The following is a 22324-nucleotide window of genomic DNA, read 5'->3' on the forward strand; positions in this document are numbered from 1 at the left end:
AAAATACTTATAGCACTATGATGAAGTTGCACTGAACTAGATTTTAGTCCAGAATTAGAGAAGTGTAGGAGATAATCCAACATAGAAGGAAGAGGACAGGTCACTGGATCCAGAGAGTCGACACTAAACCACCAATAAAAAGCAAGTCCACTTAAAGCAGTAGCAGCACCATGTGGAAGGCTTCCTAGATGCTTCAATGATAGTTGACACTGGTGCAGACAGCAAAAGAGTATCTTCTGGTTAGGAGAGAGATGCCCTCCTGTGAGAGCTAAAGAATGTAGATTGGGATGCTGTAGAGAGCCCTCGTTCTGTGTCAGCAGTGTTGGAAAAATTTACAGAGTGATTTTGTCCCATTTGTTCAATTGCAGGACGAGAAGGAACCAAGGTTGACGTGGCCACTGAGATGCTATGAGTATCATGGTGGCTGGTTCCTGGCGAAGCTTGAGTAGTTTTCCTGATTAGAGGAATTGGAGGAAGTGAGTTGAGTAGAAAAGCATTCATTTCCAGGTGAGTGGAAGTATGAAGCCTGGAGCAGAAAAGAAGGAGCTTGTGATTTTAGGGGGAAGCAAGTAGGTCCATTTCAGGGGTCCCCCAAATTACGAAGATCTGTTGCAAAATGGAGGTGTTTGAACGACCACTCATGAGGTTGTAGAATTCTGCTCAAACTTGTCAGTTAATACATTCTGTTTTCCTGCTAGGTACACTGCTTTCAGGAAAATGTTGTGAGCAATGGCCCAGGACCAGATTTGGATGGCCTCTTGGCAGAGGCGGCGAGATCCAGTGCCACCCTGCTTGTTCACATTATACATGTCTACATGGTTGTCTGTTCAAACCAGTACTACCAGATTGAGGAGACATCTTGGAATGTGGACAGGGCATTGCAAATTGCTCGTAGCTCCAGGAGATTGATGTGAAGACATGTCTCTGTAGGACTCCAAAAGCCCTGAGTGTGGAGGCTATCTAAGTGAGCTCCCCATCCTAACATGGAAGCATCTGTTGTCAAAATCTTTTGATGAGGTGGTATTTGAAACAGGAAACCTCTGGAGAGATTGATTGGAGACATCCACCACAGAAGTGAGTTTCTCAGCTGCTAGGTCACTGACAAACACTGGGATAGTAGACCAGTTGCTTGAGACCACTGGGAGGATAATGCCCACATGGATGCCTTAGGTGAAGACAGACAAATGGGATCACATATAGTGTGGAGGCCATGTGGCCAAGGAGTCGTAACATGTGACATGCCATCAGGTGGCGACGAGAAGAGACTCCCTAACAGAGCTGAAGTAGTGTGGTGAATCTCTGTTGAGGGAGGAAAACACACATCTAGTTTGTGTCCAGAAAAACCCCAATAAACTCCAAAGTTTGAGTGGGCACCAGGTGGGATTTGAGATTACTGACTGCAAATCCCAGGAGTTTGAGAAGTTGAATGGTTGCCTGGAAAGTCTGTTGAGTCTGTTGGAGCATGGAAGCTTTGATCAGTCATTCAAGTAAGGAAAAATATGGAAACTGTATGAGCGAAGTATCACTGCCACCACCACCACCAAGCATTTGTTGAACACTCTGATGCCAGTCCAAATGAGAGCACATTGTACTGGAAGTGGCATGTTCCCAGACAAAAGCGAAGATATTGTCTGTTAGCAGGGAGAACAGAAATATTTGTGTGTACACCTCTTTGAGATCTAGAGAGCAGAGTCAGTCGTTCTTTTCTAAAAGGGGCATTAGGGTTCCCAGAGAGAACATCCAAAACTTCTCTTTCACCAGATACTTCTTGCATACTCAGAGGTCTAGAATTGAGCAAATTCCTCCAGTCTTTTTCAAGATAAGGAAGTACCTTGACTAGAACCCCTCACCCCTCTCTTGCAATGAAACTTTTTCTAATGCATTGAGCTGGATGAGAGCTGAGAGTTCCTGGTGACGAAGGCCTCTCTGATGGGAGTTGAAAAAAGACTCTCTTGGAGGGTGGTGTGGTGATTTCTTCTGCAGATGAAGGGCATAAGCCCTGACTCACCACTTGAATGACCCACTGATCTGAGGTTATGAAGGTCCAGCGCTGTTGGTAATGGAAGGTTCAGTGCTGCCTCTTATTGGAAGAGTCTGAGGTGAGGGCTGAGATACACCGGCTAAGCTACACCAGAGGGAGTCAAAATGACAGCTGCTGCTCAGGTTGAGTAGGTGCAGAAGTCTTCCATTGCCTCTAATGTCTCTGGATAGATGTTCATGTAGACAAAGGAGGTCAATGGTGTTTATTTCTGGAATAGTATGAGGAACGCCTGTAGGAGCTTGAAACTCACTTAGGCTGCTGAGATTATTAATCTTTCAAGGAGGACAAAGTGGTCATACAGTCAATATTGTCTTTTGATGTTTTGAGTTGCCTCCTCTATACGATCACCAAACAAGTCATTATCTATACAGGGTATGGTGGAAAGACAGTCTTGAACACTGGCATACAGACTGGAGATTCTAAGCCAAGCATGCCTGCACATAGCAATGAACACCACTGAGGTGCAACAGGTTAAGAACATAAGAACATAAGAAGTTGCCTCCGCTGAGGCAGACCAGAGGTCCATCCTGCTCAGCGGTCCGCTCCCGCGGTGGCCCATCAAGCCCATTGCCTGAGCAGTGGTATATATCTATCTGTACCCTTCAATCCCTTTTTCTTCCAGGAATCTATCCAAACCTTCTTTGAAACCATTTAATGTGTTCCTGTCTACCACAGCCTCTGGAAGCGCGTTCCATGTATCCACCACCCTCTGAGTGAAGAAGAACTTCCTAGCGTTTGTTCTAAACCTGTCCCCTTTCAGTTTCTCCGAGTGCCCCCTTGTACTTGTGGTGCCCCTTAATTTGAAAAATCTGTCCCTGTCTACTTTTTCTATGCCTTTCAGGATCTTGAAGGTTTCTATCATGTCTCCTCTAAGTCTCCGCTTTTCCAGGGAGAAAAGTCCTAGCTGTTTTAATCTGTCGGTATATGGGAGATTTTCCATTCCCTTTATCAGTTTAGTCGCTCTTCTCTGTACTCCCTCTAGTATCGCCATGTCCTTCTTGAGGTGCGGCGACCAGTACTGGACACAGTACTCCAGATGCGGCCGCACCATTGCACGATACAGCGGCATGATGACTTCCCTCGTCCTGGTCGTGATACCCTTCTTAATGATACCCAACATTCTGTTAGCTTTCCTTGAGGCCGTGGCGCACTGCGCCGATGCCTTCAGTGTTGCGTCTACCATCACTCCCAGGTCTCTCTCCAGGTTACTGACACCTAGTGGTGTTCCCCCCATTTTGTAAGTGAACATCGGGTTCTTTTTCCCCACGTGCATGACCTTACATTTCCCTACGTTGAAGCTCATTTGCCATTTTTCGGCCCACTTTTCCAGCTGCGTTAGATCCTTTTGGAGATCTTCGCAGTCTTCCCTCGTTTGAGCCCTGCTGTATAGTTCAAACGAGGGAAGACTGCGAAGATCTCCAAAAGGATCTAACGCAGCTGGAAAAGTGGGCCGAAAAATGGCAAATGAGCTTCAACGTAGGGAAATGTAAGGTCATGCACGTGGGGAAAAAGAAGGTTACATCAAAGGCATCATATATAGAGTGTACCATATATTTTTTGGTTTTCAGGAGGTCATGCTTCAGATGCCGATAAGCTGGAAGATGTTTAGAGGGTATGTACTTGCCATAAGTGGACATTCTCTGGACAAAGGACTTCATGTAAAAGGACATATAGATGGTGTGATTTAGTATTTTGCTCATGAGCATGGAGCCCTGGAAGACCCTTCATACAAACTTATCTAGTGTACTGCCCTCTGTGCCCGGGGGAGTATCTGCCAGAGACCAAGTCTTCCTCTGGTATGGGCTCTATGGCTTCCAGATCCAGCAGCCTTTGCACTGTTGCTTGGACTTTGACTGCTTTTTCCAGCCGGAGAGTCCCAAAAAAGGTCCGAGAGGGGACAAAATAACTTGAGCTTGTACCCCTCCTGTATAATGTCCTGCATCCAGCGGTCTGTAGTGATCTCCACCCGCACTCTCCAATAGGCTGACGTCAGAGAGAAGGCTTCTGGTTCAGGCGCAGGACGCACAAGGAGCTGCTGCACGTGGCTTCGTGCACACTATGGCTGTGAGGAAGAGGGAGCCGGCCACAAGATAACACCGGGGGGGGGGGGAATCAGTCCGCGGGCCACATAAAACGGCCAGGTTGGAGTCAGCCAGAAGGTTAGACACCTGCCGGAGGAAGGCACAGCATGGAGGGAGGGAGACAACAAAGGTAGGGGGGAATGGTTTTATTTCAAGATAGTGTTTGAATTGTGTCGATTTTGAGAATTTTAATCTGCTGTCTATCTTTTGCACTGCTCAGGAAGACATACATTTGTTTCTTTTTTCTCTGGGGGTTGTACTACATGCAGAGTCTTGAATCTTAGGGTTTCTTTTTTATATATTAATACTTTTAGTTTTTGACCCCGTATTTGCATAGGGGTTATCTGTGTTCTGGTAGGAATGAATGTTGAGAAGCATAGGTGTGCTTTGTGTAGTTTAATTTTGTGGTTAACCATTATGTGTTAATAAGATCATATTGTGTGTGTGTATATATGAAAAATGAATGGAAAAAATGGTGCTATAACTAGTATTATTATGGAGGAGGGATCTGGGGCGGAGATGGGCGGGGTCTGGCCCGCGACTTAGCCTGTGTTTTGGATTTCGGCCCCTTAATGTGATTGAGTTCACCCCTGCCCTAGGGGCTCAAGGTCTGCTGTCTGGTAAATACTTTAGCTTGCGATCCTGCACACTGGCCATAAGATCATCCAGACCTTTTTCAAAGAGTAAAAATCCTTTAAATGGTAATTTACTCAAGGTCACTTTGGAGGAGGAATCCCCCGCCCATTATCTGATCCATAGCATCCTGCAGGTGGAAATGGAATTAGGAAGACATTTTGCTCACGACTCTGAAAAGATCATACAGAGCATCAGCTACATAATCCACTCCAGACATTAGAAACTGGTGATTGCTCCTGGCAATTGCCTCCAGATCACAGCACAACTTGGAGTAGCAAGCCCGGGTGATAAAAGATGCCAATGCAGCTTTTAAACCTGAGGCCACGGCCTACAGAGTTTCTTATGAACAAAATCCAGCATATGATCCTGGGCATCTTTTAATACCATGTCACCTTTACAGGGAAGGGAGGTACACTTGGTAACCTGGACCACTTTCAGTGGAACAAACAGCTGGTTAAATACAGACTCCATTGGATAGAGCTTTGCCCCTTCAGGACCTCCCAATGGTCCATGAGCATTTTTGTAATGTCATGCTGAGAGGGAAAACAGGTGATCTGTGCTTTTGTGCTGCTCATAAGCAAGCACTGTGGAGCAAAGGACTGCAGAGTCTCTATCTTTAATTCTTGGAGGGATACCGTGATCACCTCCAAAAGCGCTGAAGGCTTAAACAGCCTGTGCACAGTCAGGTCCTCTCCGAGATCAAGGGCCTCCACCAGATCTGGATCCGGCCCCCCTAGAGATGAAGAATCACACCTGTTTTTAAGCAAAATCAAGGTGTTTTGAGGCAGAGAGGCTTTTTATTTTCAAACTGGGAAATTCAAGATGGCTGTCGCAACAGCGATTTTAGTGCCAAAAACGGCCCAAGGGAGCTACACGAGGATCCAAAAACTAGGGATTGTAGAGATGGGGGAACCTGACTAACATACTTTACTAAAGGATAAGGGCCAGAATATACCACTTATTCACTCAAACCAGAGCCCCATATGGAAAATAATACAATACTCTACAACACTACAAAGCCTTAATCACATACATATGTCATTCACACACCCATAACAAGGAGAAAAAAAGAAAAAGAAGTGGAGAAAAAGGCCTCAGTTCAGCTTCATTTGGCCAAAAAATTCCACTCCTTCAAAACTATTCCTGCATGAACGCCAAAAAAATATGTAAACAAAGAAAAAAGCAACTGTAGTAGCCTGCAGAGTAGTATTAAACAGCACACCTCGTAGAGATAAAACTCGGTGGGAAAATACAGCAAAAGGCACTATGGTCCGGTTATAACATCATCACTGAAGCAAGGGAAAAAACACTTAGCTGCTACTGGATATAACAACCAAGCCGGGCAGCCACTGCACCCAACAAGGAACCCTCCATTTCACGTCGTGTCACTGCGTCAGGGGTGATGGTTCCGTTGCTTCACAACAAGATATTCCAGACCACCGTGCTCCTCAAGCTCTCTCACCACTTCATCAATCAATACTGGCGCAGGAAGACTCCCCAGCAGCTCACTGAAAAACCTCACAGGCTCCGCCTCTAACAGTGCATCCACCAATGAAAAACACTCAAACTCAAAAAAAGGCAGACCACTCAATCTGGGCATTTAATCCCTCAGGTTGGACAGATTGTATCAAATAAATCCATCTTTGCTCCTTCTGCCACAGGAGCCGTCTCCAATTCCCGCGTCGAATAGGAAATGTAATATGTTCAATCACAATGCATCGCAATGTTACAAAATCATGATGAGCCTCCAAGCAATGCATAACCAATGGTTCCTCCAGACGCCGAGTATTCCAACAAGATCTATGTTCAATGAGTCTCGCCTTGAACTGGCGGTAAGTATGTCCAACATAGATTTTCAAACAGGAGCACATAAGCACATATATCACCCCCTCTGTGGAACATGAAGTAAAACCCCACAGCCTGTAAACATAACCAGTCTTAGGATGTTGAAACACGTCTGATTCAATCAGGAAAAGGCACACGGAACAGTGACCGCATCTTCTGTGCCCAGATACTGTAACTACATTGGCATCAGATGGTATTAGTCTCAAAACATTAGGACTCAAAAAGTCACTCAAATTCCGATTACGCCCATAGGAAAACAAAATCTTAAGATGTTGTAAATTTGGATGTATCTGTAAAATGTTCAAATGTCAGCGAATCACCCGCTGCATACATCTAGACAAATGGTTAAAAGTAGAAACAAACGGAACCATATTCTGTGTAGAATGTTTTTCACGATATTCCAATAAAGACTTCCTATGATTGTACAGGGCTCTCTTCCTAGCTCGAGCGACAACGGGGGCCGGATATCCCCTATCAATAAATTTCTCCTGTAAAATGGCAGATTGATGACGGAACTCTGCTGTGGTGTTACAGATGCGCCTATATCTTAAAAATTGGGCAAAAGGAATACTCATTTTCATTGCATTCCATATGTATGTGATTAAGGCCTTGTACTGTTGTAGAGTATTGTATTATTTTCCATATGGGGCTCTGGTTTGAGTGAATAAATGGAACCTGACTAACCCCAGCACCCAACCCAACTCCCCCTCTCCCCCCCCCAGATTTTGTTTCCATGTTGTCAGCCTGTTACTCACTGTGCAATGCTATGTGCTGTAAGCTGCAGACAGCTTACAGGGAGAACTTTTGCTCAACAAGCCTGGAATCTGGACTGCTTGTCTTTTTAAACTGCCTCTCGAGCCCAACGAACCGGCCAGAGACTTCAACCACTACCAGACCTTGTATATGCAAACAGGGGGAGGAAAGCAGTCCAGGCTCTCCTGGAAAAACCACCATACAGCCACCCAGCCTGGAGCAGATTTGCATGCCTATCACTTCCATTATATGCAAATCTCTCTCATGCATATTTATTAGGGCTAGCTTGAAAACCCGACTGGCCTGGATGTCCTCCAGGACAGGGTTGGGAACAACTGATTTAAGGAACAAAAGTTATTCAACACTTATCACCCATGTGAAAAATTAACTGCCCCTTTAATAATCCATCAACCAATTGACCGAATCCAAGAGACTCAGTTGATTGAACACAGCCAGGCTTCATTGCAACCAGCCCTGTTAAAAACTTCAGTATCTATTATTCCTTACCATGAGAGTGAAATAGCTACCACAAAGTTTCTACAAAAATCCTATGCTACTGTTCTTCAACCACCTGTCCGCGGACCAGTGCCGGTCCACAGAAAATTTCTGCCGGTCCACACAGGGCCGGCGAGATCTACAAATTAAATTTCCTGTCGGGCATCTGTTCCCCTTTCCCTTCTAGGGCCAACTTTAGGATCAGCTGCGGTACTGCTACAAAAACGTATGGCGAAAAGAAAGACAGAAGCCACGGAACTTTTCCTCTTGCCTGCATCGCTATAGGCTCTGCCGATCTTGATCCCGCCCCCTCTGAAGTGACTTCCTGTTTTTGAGGGGCAGGATTGAGACCGGCAGAACTTGTAGCGAATAACAATGCAGGCAAGAAGAAAGGTCCCGCGGCTTCTGTCTTCATTCTAGCCATCTGATTTAGCGGGACCACAATTGAAGGTAGGGTAGGTTTTGTCTTTGTTATTGCTGCCAAGTTTAGCAGGACCAGGGTCGAAGGCAGGGCTGATAGCAATCGAGTGCTGGAAGAGTGGATCAGGGCCAGCAGCCAAGGGAGGAAATAAGAGATGCTGGATTATGAGGAGAGAGAAAAATGTGATATAGGTGTTGTGGGAAGGGGATGGTAGACCCAGGAGGGGGTATTGGTGTGACAGAAGGGAGATGATGGATTCCCTTGGGGGAGGATAGATATTGGAACTAGTTGTTAATTGGAAGAATAGGGACACAAAGACAGATGCTGGATCTTGCAGGGGGTAGAGACATGGAAAATGCTGAACAGGAGGGTGGAGTATGAAGACAGAAGTAAGATGTTTGACATCGGTAGAAGGAGTAGGGAGACAGAGGGGATATGCTGGACATGGTGAAGGGGGAATAGGGAGACAAGGAGAAGATCCTGAATAAGGAATGGAGGGTGATGGAAGGTATCTGCTGAATTAAGATGGGGGAAAGAGGGGAGGTACTGGAATACATTCAATATAAAATCTTAACTGAGGCTTGTGCGGATGGGATCAGATGGTTTGCGGGGACTGAGCTTGCAGAGACGGGGCAGAATTGTGTGGGGATTTTATTTCAGTCTTAGTAGTTTGCCGGTCCACAAAATAATTATTTTATTTCTGCCGGTCCGTGGGTGTAAAAAGGTTGAAAAACACTGCCCTATGCCACAATCAAATAAAATTCCAGAACAAAAATGAGAAAAAAAGCTGATGAAATATCTCAGTCTGGAAAGGGTTACAAAGACATTTCTAACACTCTAGGACTCTACCGAACCCCAGTAAGCCATTATCTCTAAAAGGAGAATAAAATTGAAACAGTGGTGAATTTTCCAGAAGTGGCTAATTTGCCAAATTATTCCAAGGGTGCAATGACAACTCATCTGGGAAGTCATAAAACATCCCAGAATAACATCTAAAGAACTGCAGACCTCTCTAGACTCATTAAAAATCAGTGTTCATGACTCCACAATAAGAAAGAGACTGGACAAAAATGGGATTCATAGGAGCGTAGCAAAGTAGAAACTACTGCGCAGGTTGATGCTGTGGTGCGTAAAGGGTTCGTAATGTTGTGGAAACTCCATTTTACCTACACCTACTTTGATGGGCTTCCTTTCAATTATTAATGCAATCTTTACTTTTAAGCCTGTTGGATTATTGTAATGTAGTGCATCTTACAAGTTCGCAAAAGCAATTGTGCTGTCTCTGTATTGTCCAAAATACGGCAATTCACTTGATGTTCGATTTAAGAAAACATGATCATGTTAACACCCTATTATCGTATGCTTCACTGGATCCCCCTGGAAGTTAGAGTTCAGTTTAAATTTGGATTTTTTTTTTGTACAAAAGTCAGAATGGTCAAACTTCTGCTTATCTTGCTGATCATTTCTTTTTTTGTGGTGCCTGGCTGCCCTACATGGTCTTCTGCTCTTTTTGCCTTTTCTTCTATAAGGAACATGTTGCACAGAGGATTTGTGGGTCAGCTGTTGTCTTATCAAGCATGACAACTGGGATCTGATTTGCTACCTTTAATTTTAAATTCAGTTTCATATACACATTTTTGATGCCTGTTAAATATGTTTTTATTTACTTAGGGGTCCTTTTACTAAGGCGTGCTAGCCATTTTAGCGTGTGCTAAAAGCTAACGCGGCCATTATAAACAACAAAATTACTAAATTGCTCATTAATCGTGGTTCAGAGAATGCTGACATTGGCAGATGGAGGCACATCATTGACTTCCTCACTGCTGAGGAAGGGGATGGCTTGGGAAGTGGATTTCTTCAGCTAGCAGGGCTTTGGCATCTCCACCAGCAAAAGATATGATTCCTAACATGGGGGGGGGGAAAGAGAGGAAAAGCATGCACCCCAGTCCATCTCAAATAGACTGCTGGTTACGCTCCAGTCTCATGATTAAAACGTTTCATTAAAATGTAGTCCTAAAGAATATACATAGGCATAGATTAATGGTACAGTCACAAGATTTCAGCCAAGGGACATTTTGCCTCACCATTCTACTACATTTCTTTGAAAGGGTAACTAAGCATGCAGATAAAGCTGAGCAAGTCAATATTGTTTATCTGGATTTTCAGAAGACATTTGACAAAGTACAGAAAAACCCCCGAAACAAAGCAGACCAATAAAATAAAAACTTGTATATAACTTATTGAAAAATATTTTAAAATACATATAACGCTTTCTAAAACCCCAACATGACCATGTTTCACCCCCTTCAAGGGCTGTTTTAGAGGCTCAACTTGAAACCAAAAGGTGTAAACCCAAACTTTCACCTATTTGATAGGTTACCCACAGTCAGGCTGAACACACAGCATGCTAGGGATCTGTGTTAGGATGCTGCTTTTTAACACATTTATACATGATCTGAAAACAGAAACAACAAGCAAGGTGATCAAATTTACTGATGACACAAAATTATTCAGACATGTTAAATCACAAGATGATCTTACGAGACTGGGCATCCAAACGGCAGGGAAAATGCTTGAGTACCTGATTGTAAAAACCGCTTAGATAACCTTGATAGGCGGTATATAAAATCCTAATAAACTTGAAACTTGAAACATTTAAAGTGAGCAAGTGCAAAATGATGCATGTAGGAAAGAGGAACCCAAACTACAGCTACATGATGCAAGAGTCTACCTTAGAAATAACTGCCCAGGAAAAAGGATTTAAGCATTATCATTGAAAGGCTAAAATCCTCTGGTCAGTGAGCAGTAGCTATAAGTGCTAGGATTTATTAGGAAGGGAATAAGAGATCAAAAAGAGTATAATGACTTTGTATTGCTCTATGGTGTGATTGCACCTCTAATACTCATATTGTGTGCAATACTGGTCACTGCATCTGTAAAGAGAAAGCAGAATTAGAAAAGATACAGAGAAGGGTAACAAAATTGATAAAGGAGATAGGATGACTTCCCCATGAGGAAAGAATAAAGAAGCTAAGGCTCTTCAGCTTGGAGAAGAGAAAGCTAAGAGGAGATATGATACAAGTCTCTAAAACTATGAGTCAACATGAATTGTTTGTTTACTCTTTCCAAAAACACGATGACTAGGGGGCACACAGTGAATTTACGAAGTACCACTGTATATACTCTAATATAAGACGATCCGAATATATGTTGAGGAACCCTTTTCTCCAAAAAAGGAGGAAAAAAGTTGACCCGAATATTAGCCGTGTGTATGTTAATATTCATGTGCCGTGCCCTGCCAGGCTCTGCACCCAGCCCCCCTCACTCCCTTCCCTGCCAGGCTCTCTACCCTATTCCCCCTCCCTCCCTGCCAGGCTCTGCAACCTGTCCCATCTCCCTGCCCCGTACTCTGCCCCCCCCCCTCTCTCCCAATGCCCTGCAGGCCTCCAACAAGCTTGACGAATGACTTGGTGGTCCAGTGATACAGTTACAGCTAGTTTATTTGATATACCACATTTCTTAACAATTGTAGTCAAATCAAGGCAGTTAAAGTTAAAAACAATGGGAAAGAATGATACTGTAAACAAACTGGGACAAAAGGATATTCAGGGAAGGAAAATTATATAACATAACATCGTACTTATAAACCGCATAACCGTAAGTTCAATGCGGTGAACAAAAGATTAAAAATAGCATAACCTAAGGATGTAATAAAACAAAGGAATAAAGCAAAGGAAAAACACAAGAGGTTAAGGGGATAAAGTTGTTTTTGTTTTGTTTATTCAGGGATAGGAAGTGTCTGTAGGGATTCACCGTCTATTCTAAAGCCTTTCTGAAATAATAAGCCTTCAGCTGTGACTTGAAGACTTTAAGAGAGAGTTTTCTGATCTCAGATAAAGTGATAACGAGTTCCAAAGGCTTGGAGCCATCACTGAGAAACTTGACTCATGGTCAGTATCCAGGAACATTTTCTGAAATTATGATACAGTTAAATACTGAGTTCACAAATCCCTCCCATCTCCTGTCCCGGACAACTCTTAACAATTTTTTTACCTTTCCCCACATACCTTTTTGAATCCCTGGTGGTCCAGCGGTGTACCAGGCAGGAGCGAGCTTTCTGCACTCCTGCCCTATGCCAAGCCCCTCCCTGAATGGCTGCCTTGAGTTCTCATGGCCTAACAGTGTACCTGGCATGAGCAAGCTTTTTGTGCTCCTGCCTGGCCTGAGCCACTCCCTGAATGGCTGCTGCCAGTTCTCATGAGTCCCACAAGAACAGGTGGCAACCATTCAGCGAGTAGCTCAATGCCGACCGCAAGAACTCACAGCAGCCATTGAGGGGCTCAGCGTGGGGCAGGAGTGCAGAAAGCTCACTCCTGCCCAGTACACGGCTGGACCATCAGGGATTTAAAAAGGTACGCGGGGTAAGCAAAAAAATTGTCAGAGTCAGCCAGGACAGGAGGGATCTCACCAGGTCATATGGCAGGCCCGGCAGAGGCCTGCAACAAGTCCAGAAGGGGGGGGGGGGGGTGGGCACTGACCAGATATAAGATGAGATCCCCATTTTGGGGCTATTTCTTTGGCACAAAAATCTCATCTAATATTTGAGTATATACAGTAATTGTAAAACAAACTGGAGAAAATATTTCTTCAATCATTGTGTAATTAAGCTTTGGAATTAATTCCTAGAGAATGTGGTAAAAGCAGTTATCTTAGCAGAGTTTAAGAAAGGTTTGGACAAAGTTCCTAAAAGAAAAGTCCATAAATCATTATTGAGATGGACTTGGGAAAATCCACTGCTTATTTCTGGGATAAGAAGCATAAAATCTGTTTTATTTTTTTAGAATTTTGTCAAGTACTTGTGACCTGGATTGATCACTGCTGGAAACACGATATTTGACTTTATGGACCCCTGGTCTGTTCCAGCATATTGATGCTTAAGTAACACAGGTCGCATTATGTCTGGCATAAAATAAATACAGCATTCCACAACATGATCATCATATCAACAGTCAAACACAGCAGTGGTAAAATGATGGTGTGGGAACGCTTTGTTGCTGTAGAACCTGGAAAACTTGCCATTATTAAAGGAACTATGAATTCTGCATTGTACCAGAAAATTCTTAAGAATGTTCAGTCATATCTATGCACTAGAACTTAAGCATGATTGGGTGATACAAGACAATGATCCAAAACAAAAAAGCAAGTCTACATCTGAATGGCTGAGGAGAAAAAAAAATTTAAAAGTTTTGGACTGGCCTATCAAAGACCCGAGATGAACCCAATAACATGCTGTGGCAGGTCTTGAAACTAGTAGTTCATGCATGAAAACTCACAAATGTATCTGAATTAAAGTAGTTCAGCGAAGAAGAGTGGGCTAAGATTTATTAACAGATGCAAAAGACTAATATTAAACTGTAGGAAGTATTTACCTAGTAACATAGTAGGCAGGCAGCAGAAGCAGCAGCGGGGACTTAAGAGCACAGCTCCGCCCCTCCCCCGATCCAGCAGGGAATAATGATGAGCATAAGGAGACGCCGGGGCCGCACCGAAAAGAGCGGCAGGCAGCAGAAGCAGCGGCGGGGACTTAAGAGCAAAGCTCCGCCCCTCCCCCAATCCAGCTGGGGATAATGGTTAAGCACGAGGAGATGCTGGGGCCGCACCGAAACCAGCGGCTTACAGCAGAATCAGCAGCAGGGACTTAATGAGCACAGCTCCGCCCCTCCCCCGATCCAGCAGGGGATAACGGTGAGCACAAGGAGACGCCGGGGCCACACCGAAACCAGCGGCAGGCAGCAGAAGCAGTGGCAGAGACTTAAGAGCACAGCTCCGCCCCTCCCCTGATCCAGCAGGGTTCTATACCATACTAGATATCGGATCTGAGAATGGTGGCAGTTGACCGTTTAATGCAGCTGATGCACCGAGATGATAGTGACGGTTGTCTGGCTGTTGCAGAGGTCATCTGATCCAAATGACATGCCTGCATTTTAGCATTGCATTGACTCTGATCTAAATGACTAGCCTGTATTTTGGCACTCATTACTACTTCCTGGGAAACCTCATGGCTGAAATTTTGTGTGTTGGCTTGGCTGCATACGTCAGGGCTCAAGGAGCATACCAGCTTTCGCTCCTTGGCATATCGTCTTTATGAACTTCTAACATCAGATCCTATTGTCTGACTGGAATTTACTTTATTTCATTTACTTTATTTTTATTAATTATTTTCTCAGGTACTTTAGCTAGATTGTGAGCCTTCGGGACAGCTAGGGAAATCCAAAGTACCATTTTTATTTATTTTATTTTAATGTATCTTTAATCTATCTTCATTGTAAACCGCTTTGAACCTCACGGTATAGCGGTATATAAGAAATAAAAATAAATAAATAAACAGGTAAAAACCTAAATAGTTCATCCAGCCTGCCGAACAGTCCCACTCATTTTCAATTCATGATTAAACCTACAATGAATGTGATTATAAAAATACATATACTTGATCTTTCTTTGCTGTCTTTAGGACACAAGTCTGCCCAGCACTAACCTTATATTACAATTGTTGGAGCCGAGGTTGAAGCCCACTCCAGCCCATCTTGATCTGTCATACCATATAGGGGACCACAGAACATACTGTAGTCTAAATTTCTCACAGCTGGAGTTATCATCTAAGCATCACTCAACATATCAACATCCATAAGGTCATTTAAGTTTTGCTTTTATACCATCCTCTTTTCAATTAGGGATCCTCCGTTTATCCCATGCCTTTCAGAATTCTATCACTGTTTATCTCCACCACTTCCTCCAGGAGGGCATTCCAGGCATCGACCACTCTCTCATGAAAAGGTATTTTCTGATATTACTCCTAAGTCTACCAATCCATAACCTCAATTCATGTCATCCAGTTATACCATTGCCCTATCTCTGGAAAAACTGTGTTTGTATATTAAAACCTTTCAAGAATTTAAAGGTCTGTTATTATCTCTTTTGTATACGAAAATGATTTGAAAAATTAGGTAAAATGCAAGTTAAATAACATAGTCTTCGCCAAGGACTATACATCTAATCCAGTGAGTTTCCAATTTTTTCATTGCCACTCACTAACCCTGAGCCACCTGATACTGACATTGTCAGCACTATCCACCTGGAAGATTCTAGAACTGAGCCTTTCAAGAAATTTTGAATATCTAACTCCCAGCGGCATTCACATTAGATGGCTCTCATAACTGAGATTGTGCCAATCAACACTCTGCAAGTGTTCATATGCACCTGAGCCCAGGGAACTACTTTGATGGTTACCACGATGAAGACTAAAATCTGCATGTAATCCCATGCTCACTGAACTTTCTTTGCCAAGAGACTGGATTTGAGCTTAGAGCTTTAGTCTCAGCCCAGGCAGGAAACCCTTTCCCTTCACTGTGTCAAACTGCATTCTAGATATTGTAGAAACTGAGAAGGTTTCTTGAAATTGACAAATACATCCCAGCGACTGCAACAATTGAATCACTTGCAATGTGGCTTGCATGTTTTGTCTTGGACTTGGCCCCAATGAGGCAAATCCTTAGATTTGTGTGAACCAGAATTCCTCCTTTATGCAGCCGCCACCACCACCATCTCATTTGAAAAGATTTCAGGAATGGTGGCTAAACCAAAGGGTAGAGCTGTGGCTACCCAGAGCTGCAAACCTCAGACAGCCTGATGTGCTTTCCAGATTGGGATGTGAAGGTAAGCTTCTATGAGTTCCAAGGAAGTTAATATATATTAACAAATTTTAAAAATCCCTTTACAAACCATGGCAATCAATGAATACAGAGTCTACATTCAGATGTGTAAAATCCTTAATGACCAGTTTACGCACTTCAGGTCGAGCATGAGTCAAAAGGAGTCTTCCATCTTTGGAATGGAATACCATCCTGGACCTCACTCTGTAGAGAAACTATTGCTCCTAAACTCAATAACCTTTCCAAAGTTGTTAACAGTTGCTTTTTTGGCTAGCTCATGGCAAGAGTAAACAAATTGCGAGATGATAGGAAAATGCTAAAATGTATTCTCTCCTCACCAAATCCAGTACTCATTGGTCAGACATTATCTGTGTACACTCCTTGACAAATTCAGAAAATTGCTTCCCCTCCCCCACTACACATTCAGTTGAGTAGGAAACTTGCAGACCATCACTGTATAGCATTGGTGGCCAAAGTAGCCTTTGGACCATGTGCATCCCCCCTCCTGTCAGAATAAAAGGAATTTGCTCGAGTAAGAAAATAATACTATTGAAAAATTTGTCTTGCCGCATCAGTAACAGCAAGCCTCTTTGACCTTCCAGTGGGTGAACATGACAAGAGTTCTGGGTTTGGCCTCTGGTAATCTCTGGTGCTTGAACTCCCTCCAAATTCTTTACTAATTTTTCCAAGACCTCATCAAACGGTAGCTTCCCTCTAAATGGAATACTACTAAGTAGGGTTTTGGAGGCCACAGCGTTCTTCCCAGAAATTTTTTCCAGCCGGGTGGGGTGGGGCGGGAAAATTTGGTGGTTAGAATAGGGTCATTAAATCCAGTGGCGTATCTAGTATATATGATAGCCAGTGCTGATCATTTTTTAACAACCCCCTCCTCTATATAAAAAAGTTATTTTTAGTGATAATCCATGAGTCACACAACAAGGGTGCACTTAGGAAAAGGCAGCATCTTAAACACTGAACTGAGCACTAGAACACCAACACACGCATTGTAAAACTAAACAAGCCAGATCTTGCACAGTCAATTGATCTTTTACAGTCAATGCTAACAGAAAACTATGTCCTTTTCATACACAAAGAACACAGAAACACCCTCGCCCAATATGGAATAATCATAAACTAAAAACAGAAATATGTAGACAAAAGTTAAACTGAAACACCAAGAAACCAGACTCTGCAAACAATGTAACACCACAGAAACAGTGACACATCCCCTAATACTGTGCAAAATATAAAGACAGTAGATGTAAATTTTAAAAAAAACTGATACATAACAATCACCACTTTACAAATTAACAATTAGAAGTAAAACAAATGACGAGAAATAAGAAAATACCATTTTATTGGACAAATCCATTTTTCAATTAGCATTCAGAGGCCAAATCTTTCTTCAAGACAGTACAGTATACTGCTGTTATGGTATCCTGTCCTAACCTGAGGAAAGGGGTTTAGTCCCAAAAAAAATTTGCCTTATTTCCATTTCCTATTTATAAACTTTTATCAATATAATTACAATACTACTTGATTCTACGTAAAGCAACAAAAAAATTTCTTTCTACCTTTTGTCGTTTCTGCTTCAATCATCTTCTCTTCGCTCTCTTCTTTCTATACAGCATTTGTCCTCTCACCCTTCCATGCAACATCTGCCCTCTCTCTTTGTCCCTTCTACCCAGCCTCTCTCTCTCTCTACCCACCACTTCCATCTACTGTCCACCCTCTCTCTGCCCTTTCCATCCAGTGTCTGCCCTCTCTCTCTTCCATACAGCATCTTCCCTCTTTTTATGTTGCTTCAATAAACTGTATATCCTGTGCCCTCTCCTTTGTGCATGATTCATTTCAGCTTCACCCCCTCTCCATGTTTCTCTATCCACCCCCTTCCCCTATGCTCTGGCATCTCTTCTTCTTTCCTTCCTTCCTTCCTTCCTTCCCACTCCACCCCATGGTCTGGCATCTCTATCTCCTTCCCTTCCCTCCCACCATGCCCTGGTATCTCTCTCCTCTCATATCTCTCCCTCCTTGCTCTGGCACATCCTTTCCTTCCTTTCCCTCTGGTCTGACATTTGTCTCCTTAGTTTACATTCCCTCCCCCCCATGCCCTGGCATCTCTCTCCTTCTATCTCCCCCTCCATTATCTGGCATCTCCTCTCCTTCCTTTCTATCCCTCCTCCCTTCCTTCCTTTCCCCTGGTCTGGCATCTGTCTCTTCCCCCCCATATGCCCTGACATCTCTCCCTCCCCCTCCATGGTCTGGTATCTCCTTTCCTTTCCCTCCCTCCCATGGTCTTGGCATCTCTTTCCTCTCCTCTCTCTTCCCTGGTCTTCCTTCTCCATCCCCAATTGGGTGCAGCAGCATTTTTCTCCCCCTCCCTATTGGGTGCAGCAGCATTTCTCTTCCCCCTTCCAATTGGGTGCAGCAGTAGCATTTCTCTTCTCCCCCCCTCCAATTGGCCACAGTGCAGCATTCACAATTCGCTACAGGCTAAGGCGGGAGATAGGGAAGCTTACAACTAGTTGCTCTTGCTTGCTTCGGACCTTCCTCGCTGCAGGTCCTGGCTTCGCGGAAACAGAAGTAGGCAGGACCCGGCAACGAGAAAGGCCCGAAGCAAGCAAGAGCAGCAAGTTGTAAGCTTCCCTCCTTGCCCTAGCTCCCGCCTTAGCCTGTAGCGAATTAAACCCATGCTCCAGGGCTCTAAAGGTAGCACTGTGCGTGCTGGCTTCCCTTCCCCCCTCGGGACATAACTTATGGTTTGGGAGGGGAATAAGGGAAGCCAGCATGCACAGTGTTAGCATTAGAACCCTAGAACATGGGTTCAAGTTGCTTGCTGGCGCTTAAAAAAAAGTAAGTAAAAAAGTTAGGTTGAGAGGGAGTCGAATATTGAACTTCCAGCGGCTCTTCAGGCTGTGCCGAGTCAGCCCAGGGAATCCCGAAGCCAGTGAGAGGGTGTTTTTAAAAAAATGTTTAAGCGCAGCAGCAGCAGGATTCGCAACCGAGATGATAGCCAGGCGGTCATCTAAATTAGCCAGGCAGCGCACCCAGCTAAAAGGCTCTAGGGAGTACACTGGATCATATCTTTCCATTACCCAATTCATCACAACAGATGCCTAGCTAAAACCATGACCACCATACCTCTGGCCGAGGATCTAAATCAGATCATGGAAGTATCTACCACATAAGCCAAGCTCACCTCCTCCTCCAGCATATCAACTGGATTCTCTTGCATCCAGCATATATGCCCCCTATCAATTACACTAAAGATTCTTTCTTGCTTCGGTTCTACGTAAAAGAGGGCAGACTGGGTCCCCCAATCTTCTCTGAGATCCGAACATGAGTTTTGGCTTGTACAGGCTCCTCCAAGCTACAAGACCCACAACTTGAGCTAGGGAGACCCCTGAGCCTTCCTTAGCAAATATGCTCTGCAAAAGAGGAATATAAGCTCAGAGGCCAAAGAATCCCCTATAAATCACAGATCCAGAAATACTCATCTCCTAAAAAGCCCCCTCACCTCTCCAAAGCTAATGATTTCAACGTCAAGGGTGGAGAGGGAGAAAATGCCTGCACACTAAGGAATGAAGGAGCTAAAACAATTGCTGCTCCTGAGCTTTGTGTACTCTCACACTTACTACTGCCAATGCTAGCTGACTATGACCATACCCATCATGACAGGAACTGTCTAGAATTGACTCGGCAATCCCTACAGTGGAAGCAGTGCTTGTCACATACTAATGGAGCCTCCACTGCATTCACAGCCTTACCAACTCCCAGCTTCACTATTGTCTGTGCCGCAAGGCTCCTCAACCTGTCCCAGGGAAACCCCTAGCCAGTCAGGGTTTCAGGATATCCACCATGATTATCATGAAGGAAATTTGCATGCACCTCCTCCATTGATTGCAAACTACTCTCATGAATATTCATTGTAGATATCCTAAAAACTAGACTGACTGGAGGTTCCCCCCAGGATCAGTTTAGGAAACCAATTTTACAGGCACCAATCACTGTGTACTAAAAAAGCACTGCTGTCAAAATGCAATCATCAAATATAACATATGACATTTTAGACTGACTTCAAAATTTATGTATAATCTACAAGGCCCTAGACAACAATTGTCATCAGTATTTGAGACAGATGATTTTTTTTTTTTAATGTTCCAATTCAGCCACTGACCAGGGTACCATCAGGACACAATTACAGTGTACTTGGGTGTAGGTGTCTGCTTTTGCAGGACATTATTTGTGGAATCAAGTCCCACTAGAAGTGCAATGCATGCTAGCAAGAGTTATCTGAGGTTTCTTAAGAAGCTAAAGACCTGGCTGTTTACAAAAGCTTTACATTATCTTAATGGAGAGAGGGGAGTTAGGGTTTTGTGTTAAGTTAGGTAGGGTACAGAAAAGAGGGCTACTGTTGTATTTCATTATGCCTCCCTTCAAACATTTTTAATGAAACAATAAATGGATAAGGAAGTCTGAATACTGACCTTTTAAACGCAATATGACAATATATAAAAAAAACCTCCCTTTATATTTCCAAGAATACTGTTAAAGAGAAGTGTCTACAAGAAAAAGAAAGTATTCCTTAATATTCCTTAATAAGCAGACAAGACAACTGAAAAGACCCTGAGCAGGACAGTGTTGAGGATTAAATCTCATACCAGCATGTAAAACAGCTAAAGCAAACCAACAGAACTTCATCAGTGGAAAAGACCTCTCTGTTGGTAGAACATCTGAGGACACTTAAAGCAGCTGTCAGAGACCCTGAATCTCACAACAGAGAGATCTTTGTGACAATCATATCCAGAGACCTGCAAATCCCATCCTTATTCTGTACAGAGTAATATCAGGATGCACTACAACACTTACCATGTAGAGCAGGAAGGGGAAGATGACCAAGAAGATCCAAGTGTAGAGGTGGAAACAGTTGGAGAAAGTGCTCTGGTGGGGATCAAAGTACCAACCCCCAGTCAGTGATGCCCAGACCCCCTGTCTTAGGATCTGCAGTACTTGAGAGCCCATGGCAGCCACTTCTGATCTCCTGAATACAGCAGCCACACTCTCTTGGCTTCAAGAGGCCTGTAAGCCCTGTTAGGCTTGGACACACCCCATGATCAGTGATAACTCCTGTACCTTACCCCCCAAATAAAAAAGCAAAACTAGGAAGACTAGATATAACTCAGATAGATGATATAATCAGTGGGAGCCCTCACTCTTCCACTAATAGCCCAAAATGGTCCTAGGAACCACCAGGGGTGGATTCACCCCCAGGGCCATACCTCTTGCTCCTGTCCTAAACCGCCCCTTCCCACCCATTCACATTGTACCTCTGATTTGGGCTTTCTCCAGAAAACGGGACCCCACTGAACTCAGATGTCAGAGACCATGTGGGAAGACAAGGTGGGGGTGGGTCCTGCACCCTAGCCAAAATTCACCCCCAGAAGTAAGTAAATCTGGAGGAGGAGGAGACTGACAGAAGGTGGTGCCAGGGGAGCACAAATCTACAAGGTGATCACGACAACATGCAGACATAGATCAAACGGGGTACAATGCACAAACTGTACAGATGTCACATACAGACTGGTTAAAAACACACATGGAGGGCGAGGATGCGCATACACAAAACAATGCTATGTACTTATATAAGGCGGATGACACAAAAACGGGGAGAGAAAGCGCACACTTCGCAAATTATTTTTAAAAACTGTTTTGACACTCCTCCACACCCCCTATCAAAGCAATCAGTAAATAGATGTGTACCTTCCTCACCCCTACCTCCTTACATTAAAAACAAAACATATAACAATTCTACACCTGAAAGTGCAGGTGAGGGAATGGAAAAGAGTTTAAAAAAAAATGCCACCCAACACCGGAACCCCCCACCCAACACACTCAGTCAGTCACTCTCACACACAGACACACATAGTAACATCCGCCTTCCGCTCCTCGCCGGAAGCTTATGCACAATCCGGCCGCTTATTGGTTGGAAGCCGCAATCTGTCACAGGCAGCGAGCCCACCTCCTCTGCGTCTAAAGACGTAGGCGGAGCCTCTACCGGAAGCCCTTTGGCCGCTCCCATACTAGGCTGTGATTCCTATCGCTGCATAGTCCCCTTCCCCCAAGCACCCTAGTTCGCGTGACCTGCGGCGGTTTTGTCAGTTGGCTGAGGTCGCTCGTTTTCGGTTCCTCACGCTTGTTCTGGGCGGTAGGACCCTGCCTGTTCTCACTGCCTTCCTCCCCTGCTGCCCATTGGTTCCGCCTGCACAAAGTCTCAAAGTGAATTCTAGGACTTGTAGTCGTCACTTGCTTCTGTCCCCAATCCATCACTTCCTCTCTACCTAGT

At 44.0% G+C, this 22324-nt stretch overlaps 1 protein-coding gene across 9 annotated transcripts in view; it reads right to left on the reverse strand.

Annotated features, from left to right (window-relative positions):
- The window catches only part of PCNX3 (pecanex 3), a 151690-nt gene extending 129764 nt beyond the window's left edge, over window positions 1–21926 (reverse strand). For 5 of the 9 annotated variants that reach the window (XM_033953722.1, XM_033953721.1, XM_033953720.1 and 2 more), the window contains exon 1: window positions 20851–21925. In XM_033953722.1, the coding sequence (XP_033809613.1) occupies window positions 20851–21003 (153 nt within the window). In that variant the 5' untranslated portion in view covers window positions 21004–21925. Of the gene's footprint in view, window positions 1–20850 lie in introns of all 9 variants that reach the window. The other 4 variants (XM_033953724.1, XM_033953723.1, XM_033953719.1 and 1 more) reach the window with 1 other exon arrangement.
- Between the last annotated feature and the right edge of the window lie 398 nt (window positions 21927–22324).

This window comes from Geotrypetes seraphini, chromosome 8 (assembly GCF_902459505.1).
Source record: "Geotrypetes seraphini chromosome 8, aGeoSer1.1, whole genome shotgun sequence".
Taxonomy (NCBI): domain Eukaryota; kingdom Metazoa; phylum Chordata; class Amphibia; order Gymnophiona; family Dermophiidae; genus Geotrypetes; species Geotrypetes seraphini.